The following is a 12875-nucleotide window of genomic DNA, read 5'->3' on the forward strand; positions in this document are numbered from 1 at the left end:
AAAAAAAACCTCAATTAGAGAGTTTAAATAAAAATTGTCCCAGTACTCCAGGAAATGGGCAATACTAAATGCAAATCTTCTCTCAAGATTTTTAAATCCAAACCAAGCCCCAAACCCTGCCACAGAAGTAGATCCAACTAAACAGATAACAGTTTTAAAAAATTATACACACAAGGAAACACAACATCTCAACTGAAATCCAAAAGAAACAAGAGAAAGTAGAATCAGACAAATTTTAGATATTAGATCAAATACAGGGAAAAAAAGGTTTAATGTATTTGAAAAAAAATAAAGGGGGCTTGAAATTATAAGAAACAACAGACTTTAAAAAATAAAATGGGTTAAGCGTCTGGATGGTTCATGTCATGATCCCAGGGTGCTGGGTGCATCGGGCTCCCTGCTCAGCGGGCAGCCTGCTTCTCCCTCCCCCACTCCCCCTGCTTGTGTTCCCTCTCTCTCTGTCTCGCTCTCTGTCAAATAAATAAATAAAATCTTTTTTAAAAAAGATAAAAAAATAAAAAATAAAATAAAATAGGGAAGGTGAAATGTGTGAAGGTGATTAAAGGCACAAATTTCCAGTTATAAAATAAGCCAGATATGGGGATACAATGTACAGCTGGAGACTATGGTTAATAATGCTGTATTTTATAGTTGAAAGCTGTAAAGTAAGTAAAGCTTGACAGTCCTCATCACAAGAAAAAAAATCTGTAAGTACGTGTGGTGACAGGTGTGAGCTACACCTATTGTGGTGGTCCTTTTGCAATGTATACAATAGCAAATCATTATTATGTTATATAGCTGAAACTAATGTCATGTTATATGCCAACTCTACCTCAAGTTTAAAAATTTTTTTTATTTAAAGATTTTATTTCTTTATTCGTGAAAGACAGAGAGAGAGGCAGAGGGAGAAGCAGGCTCCCAAGGAGCAGGGAGCCCGACGCGGAACTCGATCCCAGGCCCCTGGGATCATGACCTAAGCCGAAGGCAGACGCTTAACCATCTGAGCCACCCAGGCGCCCTAAAAAATTTTTTTAAGATTTGAAAAAGAACTAGGTATTTCTGGAATGAAAAACATGACTGAATTTTTTTTTAAACTGAAATTCAGTAGACACTTTTCTTCATTAAAAAAAAAAAAAGCAAACTAAACACAGGGGAAGAGAAAATTAGCAACCTGGAAAGTATATCCTTTGTTAGTTTTTAACTGTCTGACCAATTCCTGAGGAAGTGTGTTGAGTCTCACCAGAAACAGAAAGAAAAAAAAAATACCATTCATTTAAAGCTGTTTTTTCCACAGGGACAGGCTCTCTGCAAATGCGCAGAATTTAGGGAGTAAGAATAAAAGCTAACATTTACTGAGTCCTTACTCTGTGTCACACAAGGGGCTAGGTATATATAATATATGTCTCTTTTTATCTTCACAGTGACCCTATGGGATGGGTACAAATATGGAAAGACAAAGGTCTACACTGGACTCAGTAAGTGGTCCTAACTGCCTTGTTCAAGGTCACAGAACCAGTATGTATAGAAACCAACACATGTCAACTCCCAAGTGTGCCTGACTCATAACCAACTTGCTATACCTGCTACAGGTCAACAGGCTATAACCTACTCTCTGTTTCAGTCCTTCACCTTGGTAAACCATGTACCCTCTCTCTTTAACCAGACTGGTTAAGTTCCTCGGAGCCCTCTTCTCCAGTAGGACTCCACCTCAGGCTTCTGTGTCCATCCTTGGTTAGTCCAATTTTAGCAAGAACCCTGCTAAGCCAGTTTAAGGAGACTCTGTCACCCTTAATACCTGATCAGTTTCCTCATGCCCCACTCTTGATGTCTAAGCCTGTAGCCTGCCCTTGGCCTGCCTACCACAAGAATCCTCTCAGAGCAGTTAGCAAGGATCCCCCTAACCCCCCTTCATGCCCCCTTATAGTAACCTCCCAACCACTCACTTTGCTAATTGGCTATAAATCTCAGTAGTCTTTGTTGTACTCAGGGTTGAATCCCATCTCTGCTCCCATCATAATAATCCACTACAATAGTCTTGAATAAAGCCTCCATTATCATTTTAACAAGTGTCAAATAATTTTTTTCTTAACTATATTATAATTTTCTAATTAGTAAAGTCAAAAGGCTATGATGAAATGTGAAAGATGGAAATTGTCCAATATAACTAACATATAACTAAAATAGTCCTGAAGATCAGTTCCATTACTCTCTGTTACAGCCAAGACTATTTTGTAATAGAACTCTGTCACTTTCAAAGACCATTGTCCTGTTGTTAGATGTTACTGTGCAGGCCTACCATCAGATATTCTAAAATCCTGGCATTCCTTTTTAGGAAGAGGAACTGCAAATTCCATGTTGTTTCCTGAAAGAGTTTTACCAGCACACACACACACACACACACACACACACACACACACACACACGCCATAGGCCCAAACAATACAAGCAATGCATTAAAGTAGTGTTTAGGACATACTTGAAAATTCTAAAAGTTCTACATGCAAAGATGAGAAGAGCTAAAAATATTCACCCATGTTATGAAAGTACCCTACAGATTTCTATTATGATTTCCCCCTTGGATAAAGACATATAAAAATAAGAGATTGTATTTAAGGTTTGCATAATGTCCCATGAACCAAATCAGCCAATCTTTGAGACAGATCCTAAGGCGTGTGTGTGTAAAAATCTTCTATATGCTTACTTACCAGTTTCTCCAGCTGTTTTGTTCTTCCCATGAGGCTTATATAGAACATACGAGCATCCTTTTACGTGGAAGTGGTCATTAATTTGTCTAAACCATCTGAAAATGACAAGAAAGTTTGCTCATAGCCAGCAGTTCCATAGCACAGATGGCACTATTCCAATTCCAGCAAAATTCAGGCAGCACCCAAGTTTGGTGTATCTACCAAAGGCTGGGGCCCAGCAGCTGGAAACATGGTTTTCCTATCAACACACATCTACAGCATTGTTATTTCACAGAACTAGAAATCAGGTGTTGTCTGTAAGCAAGGACTTCATACCTCATAAGTGTTGTATTTCCAGTGAAAGGGCCGAACCTAATATCTTCAAATGGGGGTTGAAAGCCCAAAATACGTAAAGCTTCTTCTTGGGTAATAGGTGGAAGACTACAAAAGAAACATTACCTTTCATTTTACAATTCCAATCATATGGAAATATAACCTGCCTCAATGTTCATATGTCCATCTGATTTGCAAACAATTTTAGTAATACAGTTGACCCTTGAACAACATGGGTTTAAAGCACACAGGTCCACTTATACACAGAAAATTTTTTTTTATAAATACAATGCAGTACTTTAAATGCATTTCTCTTCTTTATGATACTCTTAACATTTTTTTTCTAGCTTACTTTATTGTAAGAATACAGTATATAATACATATAACACACAAGGTATGTATTCATCTACTGTTTATGTTATTGGTAAGGCTTGTAGTCAACAGTAGGCCATGAGTCATTAAGTTCTTGGGGAGTCAAAAGTTTTATGTGGATTTGAGACTGCCCTAACCCCTGTGTTTTTCAAGGGTCAACTATATTCTTAATACTTATTTTATCACAAATAATACATGCTTATTATTTTTAGCTAAAGGCTTATAACAAAATGCAGCAATTTTTTTCTTGATGTATGAAAAACTTATTCTTAAAACTCTTCAATTACAGAAAAAGCGTATTGCTTTTTACTAAAAAACTTCTGAATTTGGAATTTAGGGATACCAATAAATTAATAAATACTTACTTTCCAGCTCCCATCGTGCTATATAAAAAATTCCAACACGAAATTAATGAGGAGATACCACAAGAAGTCTTATATTGTGGTCGGCTTATGCAGTACCTGAGAAAACAAAAGACTGTTTTCTTCACTTGAATGAATACAAAATGTGGATACAGAAATATAATATTCATGGCAACTAAATGTGTTAGCATAATGAAAACTTTACTCATATAAGCCAATGTAAAATCTTTACTCACTTAAAATATTTTTTTATTTATTAAATATATTGTAAATGCATAACAACAATAAACCATCCAGTTTAATAAAGTTAGCTAAGTTTAACTAACCACTCTTTAAAGTAGATGTTATCTAAACCAATGGAAAAGAAATAATAATATATAAATGTAGGCACCAACTACTAAAATTTCAGTGTAAGCTCCTAACTGAGCTGCATACATGATTATTTGCAACTTCAAAAATACTGGAGAAACGAAACAAAGCACTGTCCCCATGTATCAATTTTTCAGATTCTTCAACTCAGACTAAAAAACAATTTACCACCCATTTATCACCAACTATGTCCAACTAAAAACCCTTGGGTGAGAAGCAATGGTTCCATTGTCACAGAGAATTTTAAAGTGTAACACAAAATCCTTCCATGGCACAATTTCATTGCACTGAGTAATCGAGACAATTTTCTAAATTGTCACGTGTCAAGAGAAGTGACTGCAGCTAATGTGAACTGAGGAGAAAAGAAGCAGACTATTCAATCAGAAAAAAAGAAATAGTATTGGCTTTCAAATTACCTTTTCACAACTGCTTTTTTTTTTTTAGATTTTATTTTTTTTAAGGAATCTCTACACCCAATGCGGGGCTCAAACTCACAACCCCAAGATGAAGAGTCACACACTCTATGGACTAAGCCAGCCAGGTGCACCTCCCAACTGCTTTCTAATGAAGGTGCTGACAGTGGCCAAAACAAAAAGGAGAAATAAGACTTATCACTAAACACAGTTTTGGTCTTACCTTAAAGTTAATTACAAAAAGAAAAATTACAGATACATGTATATATATTCGTATATGTCCACATAATATGCATAATGGCGCCTACACAAATCAACAACCCTTGTATCTATAGGCTGAACTAGAACCTTTAAGACTAGATACAAAAGATTCTTATGGTCCTTAACTATATGGTTATTATGTAGCCACATAATACACGAATTGTTATGGACTGAACTACACCACCCTAAAAAGACACGTTGAAGTCCTAACCACAGAAGTCTATGAATACAACCTTACTTGGAAACAGGGTCTTTGCAGAAGGAATTGCATTAAGAGGAGGTCACACTGGAGTAAGGGTGGGCCCTTAATCCAAGATGACCGGTGTCCTTATAAAAAGAGAAGAAGGACACACAGAGAGGAGAATGCCTGCCGGACGAAGACCCAGACACATGGTGGGGGAAACAGAGATGGAGGCAGAAGCGTCGAAGCTTCAAGTCTAGGAATGCCAAGGGCTGCCAACAAAGCACTGGGAGTTAGAATGAAGCAAAAAATTCTACCCCATGGCTTCCAAGGGAATGTGGCCTTGCCAATACCTTGACTTCCGACTTCCAACCTCCAGAACTATGAGACGGTTTCTATTGTTTTCAGCCACCCAATTTATGGCACTTTGTTATGGTAGCCCTAGGAAACTAGAATCATCCTCCAGAAAAGACTACAAAATAACTGGTTTACATCCACAAAAGAAAAAAACCAATGAACACATTAGAATGACTTTGTTTATATCTATTCGCAAGGCTGTTTAGAAAAGAATTCCTACCCACAGAAATGATCCTGGCCTGAGAAAGTGTTGGCATTATACAGCTCCCGTTTCAAACTCAGAAGCTAACTTCTCTAAGTGCTCAGGTATTCATAGCTCCCTCCAACATTCCGTTCTGCAGCTAAATTTCCTCCAAATGGACTTAGCAGTCAACATGACTTGTTCCCTACTGCTTTCCATTCCTTTCTTTACCCGCAATATCTTGGTTGGTTTACATTCCTTGTTGAATGGCTAAGAGCTCATGGGTTTTGTAGTCACTGAATTCTCACATGATTCGGAGTCTGTTGCTTCCACACTCGAATGACAATGTGAATGTGACATCTGGGTGACTTTTTCTCTCCTGAGAAACATGACTCCACCGTAGCCTGGCAGCCAGTGCTGCCATGGTGAAGACAGAGACCAAAGGGATAATTTCCCTTTGTACAACTGGTTTTGCACCTGGGCACCCAAGACTCCTTATACTTGAATTTCAGTAACTCCCCTAGAACATGCCTTGGTGCTCATCAATCTGTATCGACTTTCCTTTCCTGGGACACAATTTACCCTTTCAAATCTGCAGACTCTAGCCTTTCCTCATTTGGGGAACATTCCTTCCAGTTGTGTCTTCAAATTATTTTCTTTTCTATGCTCTGATCTCTTCCTCAAGAATACCAGTTAGTACTATTTGGAGCCTCTGTCTGTTATCCGTATTTATCTGTTTTTTTTTTTTTTTAAGATTTTATTTTTAAATAAACTCAAACTCAAAACCTCAGGATCAAGAGTCACACACTCCACCAACTGAGCCAACCAGGCGCCCCAATATTTATCTGTTCTTTCATCATTTTTATGTCTTTGTTCTTTTCCATGTGAGTTTTGTGCGATTTCCTCACACTGGCTCGCCATTGACTTGATTATGTTTTTCATTGGGTTGGGTTTTTTTTTTCCTTGCTTCGAATGTGGTTTTCACCTCTACAATGACTTTTTTTTTTCTCCACTTCTTTCCAAGGACCTGTCAATTATTTCCTTCTGTTGTCATACAATGTCTTCTTTGACTTCATTTTGAGAAAGTGTGTAAATTACAACTTTTTTGATAAAGGGGGCTTATTCTGAATTTTAACTTTACTTCCTAGACTAACTCTCCCAAAGATGTATATGCCTTCTGCAGTTGTCCCTGTTTTTGCTTATTTGCAACTTTTATATACATGTATCAAGTTGCTTCCTCTATGATTTTGCTCATCCTTGAATAGAGCCCATTATCACAGAAGAGTTGTCTGCTATCTTCGACTCTCCACTGTCAAATCTGCCCCCATTTTTGTTTTTTTTTTATATAATTTTGGTAGAAACACAACATAAAATTTACCATCTTAACCATTTTTAAGGGTACAGGTGAGTGATGTTAGCTATATTCATATTGTTGTGAAAGAGATCTCTAGAACTTTTTCATCTTGCAAGACTGAAACTCTACACCCGCTGGATGACACCCTTTTCCCCCTCCCCTCAGCCTCTGACAGCCACCACTCTACTTTCTATTTTTATGAGTTTGACTACTTTACACATCATATAAATGGAATCTACAGTATTTATCTTTTCGTCACTGGCAACCACCATTCTACATTCTGTCTCTATGATTTTGACCACTCTTAAGTACCTCTTATAAGTGAATCACATATTATTGGTCTTTTTGTGTTGGCTTATTTCATCAAGCATAATGTCCTTCCTCAAAGTTCATGTATGTTGTAGCATGCGTCAGAATTCCTACTATTTTAAGGCAGAATAATATTCCATTCTAGGTACATAGCACATTTTCTTTATTCCTTTATCAATGAACACTTGGGCTGCTTCCCCCTCTCAGCTATTGTGAATAATGCTGCAATGAACATAGTATGCAAATATCTCTTCAAGATCCTGCTTTCAATTCTTTTGGATATATACCCAGAATTGGGATTACTGGACCATATGGTGCCTTAGCTCAGGCAGCTATAACAAATTGCAATGGACCTAGTAGCTTCAACAACAAACATTTATTTCTCACAGTTCTGGAGGCTAAGAAGTCCAAGATCAAGATGCCAGCAAATCCAATGTCTGGTGAGAAGCTGCCTCCTGTTTAGCATATGACCACCCTCTCCTTGTATCCTCACATCATGGAGCAGAGACAGAGGGGAGGAAGCAAGCTCCCTCTTCCTGTCTCTTTCTATAAGGCACTAATCCCATTCACGGGGGCTCCACCCTCAGGACCTAATTACCTCCCAAAGGCCCCACTTCCTAATTCCATCACCTTGGGGGTGGTTAGGATTTCAATATCTGAATTGAGGGGAGACACAAACATTCGGCCCATAACATACATACCATTTTTAATTTTTTGAGAAACTTCCATACTTTTCCATAGGTGCTGTACCATTTTATAATTTTATATTCCTACCAACAGCACACAAAAGTTCCAATTTCTCTACATCCTTGCCAATAATTATTATTTTCTGCATTTTTGATAGTGGCCACCCTAATGGGTGTGAGGTAATATCACACTGCAATTTTGATTTGCATTTCTCTGATGATTAATGATGTTGAACATCTTTTTGTATGCTTGTTGGCCATTTGCATATTCTTTGGAGAAATGTCAATTCAAGTCCTTTGCCCATTTTTTAATCAGGTTCTTTGATATTTTTTGTTGTTGCTGAATTGTAGGAGTTTTTACAGATTCTGGATATTAACCCCTTATCAGATATATGATCTGCAAATATTTTCTCCCATTCTGGAGGATGCCTTTTCATTGTGTTGATTGTTTCCTTTGATGCACAGAAGTTTTAAGGCTTGGCATAATTCCATTTGTCTATTTTTACTTTTATTACCTGTGTTTTTGGTGTTATATCTCAGATATTGTTGTCAAATCCAATGTGATGAAATTTCCTCCTATGTTCTCTTCTAGGAGTTTTATAGTTTTAGATCTTTATATTTATGTCTTTAATCTATTTTGAGTTCATTTTTGTGTATGGTGAAAAGTAAGGGTCAAGTTCATGCTTTTGCAGGAGGATAGCCACTTTTCCCAGCACCATTTGCTGAAGACACTGTCCTTCCTCTATTCTGTGGTCTTGGCACCCGTACTGAAGATTGTTTGCCTATTTACACGAGTGTTTATTTCTGGGCTTTCTATTCTGACCCCTTTGTCTACATATCTGTCTTTATGCCAGGACCACACTGTTTTGATTATGTGCCTCTGTAATGTTTTGAAATCAGGAAATATGTGGCCTGTGTTTCACTCTTGCCGTCACCAACCTTCCCAGCAATTCACCAGAGGCACTGTCCTTGGCTGGAAATGAAGGGGTAAGATAATCAAGTGGCAATCAGATCAGCAGGAGGTCTCCTTCCATAGCCCCTACCTGCATTTCTGTAGCGCTGAACTGGATCTCCACCAAGAACTCCAATGTTTCTCCACTGGTGCAGCTGTAACACCCCTGGATCTAACCAAAGGGTCACCGTATGGTTTTAGGACTGCCACACAAACATTAGGGAAACCTGTGCTGTTTGAGGCCCACCATAGTCTGTGTAGCCCTTGGTGTCCTCTCTCTGTTGGTCCAGAGTGCACAGGATTTCAGACGCTTGAATTAAAACCTATGGTTTGGGAATGTTGCTATTTCTTTGTTTCAGGGAAGATAGAGTTTTTCCCTATTTTTTTTTTTAAATTTTGTTATTGTTTCCATGGGTTTGAGGTGTAGGTGCCAAGAGCAGGTCACCCCAAGATGGACCACTTTGGCATGAACATTATTTTGAGTTAAAAGCAATCCAAACCCAGCAGATTCAGAAAAAGCTCTCTACCACCCCCCCAACTGCCTGCTTTTTAAGAGGAAGAGAGCTATTGGCAGAGACTCTCCTTTACCTAAGAAACTGATCTGCATAATAGGGCAAACTCTGTTTTTCAGAACATCTCCTTTCCCCTTCCTGCTAATGGCCTTCCTCCCCTTTGTATCCTCAGACCCCTACCCCTCTCCTTAGCTCACTAAGCTTCATGTTACCTCATTGTCTTTGGAATTTCCATGTCTGTGTGGGTTCCCTATACATACATTATTAAATTTGATTTTCTCCTGTTCATCTGTCTCATGTCAATTTGATTCTAAGTCCAGCTAGAAGAACCTTGAAGGGCAGAGGAAGGTCTACCTCCCCAACAGAGAGAAGGAATGGAGTAAAAAGACTTATTCTGTCATATTTAAATCTCTCCCTTCCATCTTAAACACTTCTTCACAAAGCCTTAGGATCAATCCTAGGCACCCTTAAGATTTTCCCTATTTCTTCATCCATCCAAACTTGTTTTACTGGTCTTGCTCATGACTGGCCTACAACTTTAATTGACTTTCTACTATTTCCTATGGGTGTTTCCACTGCAACCCTAATCTTGTAATATTCTCGGTGGGAAATGAGCTTGTCATCCTGGTAATTCTTCCCCTCAGGTTATTTCTCCCATCTATCCTCTTCATCCAAGCCTTTACGACTTTACATATTGTACTGTTAAAATACAATTATCCAAATTTGTTTCTAAAACATATCTTAAACCTAAGGGATTAGAAGCAAAAATGGGCAAAGCCTTTCTCCAAAGAAACTAACATTACTGTTTTGGATTATAGTGTCTTTCTCCAACATGCTCTACATACTTATTACTACCAGTTTATCTTTGTAAAATGCTCTTTTGTTAAGAAATCATCAATGGGGCGCCCGGATGGCTCAGTCATTAAGCGTCTGCCTTCGGCTCAGGTCATGATCCCAGGGACATGGGATCGAGTCCCACATCGGGCTTCCTGCTCAGCAGGAAGCCTGCTTTTCCCTCTCCCACTCCCCCTGCTTGTGTTCCCTCTTTCGCTGTGTCTCTCTCTGTCAAATAAATAAGTAAAATCTTTTAAAAAAAAAGAAATCATCAATGGTTTCTCTCTACATCATAAGAAAAAAAGCTAAATCCTTAGCCTGGTGTCCAAGATATAGATCATGACAGGTGTTACAAAGAAAGAATATGAACTTTGGAGTCTGGCTCTCTTCAGTTTCAATACAAGATCTACTTATTCACCATGTGATGTTGGGCGAGTTTCTAGGCTTCTCTGAGCTTCACTCCAAACAAGCTTGTCATATCTTCATTACCAACAAGCAAGACACTTTCCTACCATCCATTCAAAGACCTTTGGACACTCCATCCCCTCAGATTTCCTCTCTTAAGACCTAGCTCCTCAGTGAAGCCTCTTACGACCAAGCTCCTCATTACCTCCTCTACTAATGGTAGCTTATTCATACTCATCATCTGACAGACTGCCTGAGATATTTTATGTTTTTTCTGCTTAGTTCCCATTTCTCACCTAGATTCTAAACCTTGAGAAAACAAGGGCCATGTTTTGTGCATCTCTATTCTCAACCCACAGTAAAGGGTCTAATATATGAAATAACTGATAAAATCTAGCATTTTTCAACCTCATACAAATAATTTTTAAAACCTCAAATCATAGACTAGTAATATTTAAAAGCTATCATTAATTAAACATTTTTTTCTTTAGAATAGGAACTGTATTCTAAGGTAACCAAATAGCCCCAGCTGATGAGTGAACGTTCTTCTTATTAGAAGAATATCAGCTAATAAAAGGAGAAGAAATGATAGAAATTTGAAATATCACCATTTTGCAACAAGGATTCAGGCAACAATTGTCAATGGGGTTTGGCCAAAACCATTAGGTGAAAAGTTGATGGGGACAGGATATTAGCCTGATGCCACTGCCACCCCACTGATTACATGACGTTGCAGAGGGGAACAAAGAACCTTGGTAATGTGGGCTAGGCTGTCACCATTGAAATCCAGCGATCACTCTTAGAATCTAATCCTGGATGACCAGATACTATGTACCTCCTGATGTGATGCAATACAGAGGACACAGGATCACACTTAGGCAGTACTCTTGCCTAAAATGTTCAACCAGAATCTAAACCAAGTCTTTACGTCTAATTTCTAGCTTTCAGGAAATACTAAGGTTATAGAAATAATTTAGACAACTATCAAGGGAAAAAAATTAGACAAATCCAGAAGGTAGGACACTCTACAAGACATCTGGCCAAGTCTCTTTAAGAAGTCAATCTCCTAGAATTAAAAACAAAACAAAACAAAACAAAAACCATGAAGGAAGTGAGGTAGAGACTGTTCTAGATTAGGAGAGACATATAGGCCACAACAAACAAACACAAGGTGTGGCTCATGGTTGGGTCCCACTATGAACAACCAAGCGTGAAGTTACTTCAGAAAAACCTGGGAAATCTAACTTTAGCCTGGGAATCAGATACAATGGAAATATTGTTAATTTTATTAAGTATGACAATGGTATTGTGTGGTTAAGGAAAAAAGTCAATTTTTAGAGATTACCATCTTCTGAGATCTAATACTTTCCGCTGCTTAATGTCTTCAAGAGGAGAATACTGAGGCCACTCCCTTTGATGTCTTCCTTTTTTATCTGAAGTTTTTTTCTTGGAAATTTGTTTCTTTACATTGCCTAGAATACAAGAATATAAAATAAGCAAAATGCTCAAGATGAAATAAACTACCATGGAAATACAATTAATTATGTAACAAAATTAAAAAGCAATGCCGCTAGTTCTCAAAATACTCGCGAACATATTGAAGAAATACATGTATCTTCAAGAATACTCCCCTGGCTTAAAGAGAGAGAATAAAAACAAGTTTAAGCAACCACGAGTGTTAGTTCCTATTAGATTCTTATATTCCAATTCCTGATCTGGTTGCTCAGCTAGTAAAAGACGCAATCACAAAATTTTTGGTTTAGAAAATCAAATTACCAACAGTAAACTATTTAACTAGGCCACTTTCCAAAAATGAATCCTTTCTACAAAACAATAAAACCACATTAATGTAACTCTGTTAAGAAAGTAAAAGCACTAGATCCAATAATGCAATAATGTGATATTTAAAAATATCTCCAGGCCAGCCCCTGGGTGGCTCAGTCGTTAAGCATCTGCCTTTGTCTCAGGTCGATCCCAAGGTCCTGGGATCGAGCCCTGCATCGGGCTCCCTGCTCAGCGGGTGGCCTGCCTCTCCCTCTCCCACTCCCCCTGTTTGTGTTCTCTCTCCCTTTCAACTAAATAAATAAAATATTTAAAAAAAATAAAAAGGGGCTAAAAATATCTCCAGGCCTTGCAGAGACCACAAAACAAATTAAGAATGATACTCACATGTATATTATTAAAATGCAACTTTAGCACCAGAAACTAGAAGGGAAAACAAAGTCTCCTTTCTGTGTGTGTGTGTGTGTGTGTGTGTGTGCTTATGCATGAACACACATGCGCATGCACGCGCACATACACACAATTTCT

At 38.1% G+C, this 12875-nt stretch overlaps 1 protein-coding gene across 4 annotated transcripts in view; it reads right to left on the reverse strand.

Moving 5' to 3' along the window:
- The window catches only part of BIVM (basic, immunoglobulin-like variable motif containing), a 77084-nt gene that overhangs the window by 52585 nt on the left and 11624 nt on the right, over positions 1-12875 (reverse strand). For all 4 annotated transcript variants that reach the window (XM_025874626.2, XM_025874625.2, XM_073894322.1 and 1 more), the window contains exons 3-6: positions 11911-12037; positions 3755-3850; positions 3021-3125; positions 2706-2800 (exon numbers count right to left, since the gene is read on the reverse strand). In XM_025874626.2, the coding sequence (XP_025730411.1) occupies positions 2706-2800; positions 3021-3125; positions 3755-3850; positions 11911-12037 (423 nt within the window). The remainder of the gene's footprint in view (positions 1-2705; positions 2801-3020; positions 3126-3754; positions 3851-11910; positions 12038-12875) is intronic.

Source organism: Callorhinus ursinus, unplaced genomic scaffold (assembly GCF_003265705.2).
Source record: "Callorhinus ursinus isolate GAN/ISIS: 27379988/994484 unplaced genomic scaffold, GSC_fseal_2.0 scaffold7, whole genome shotgun sequence".
Taxonomy (NCBI): domain Eukaryota; kingdom Metazoa; phylum Chordata; class Mammalia; order Carnivora; family Otariidae; genus Callorhinus; species Callorhinus ursinus.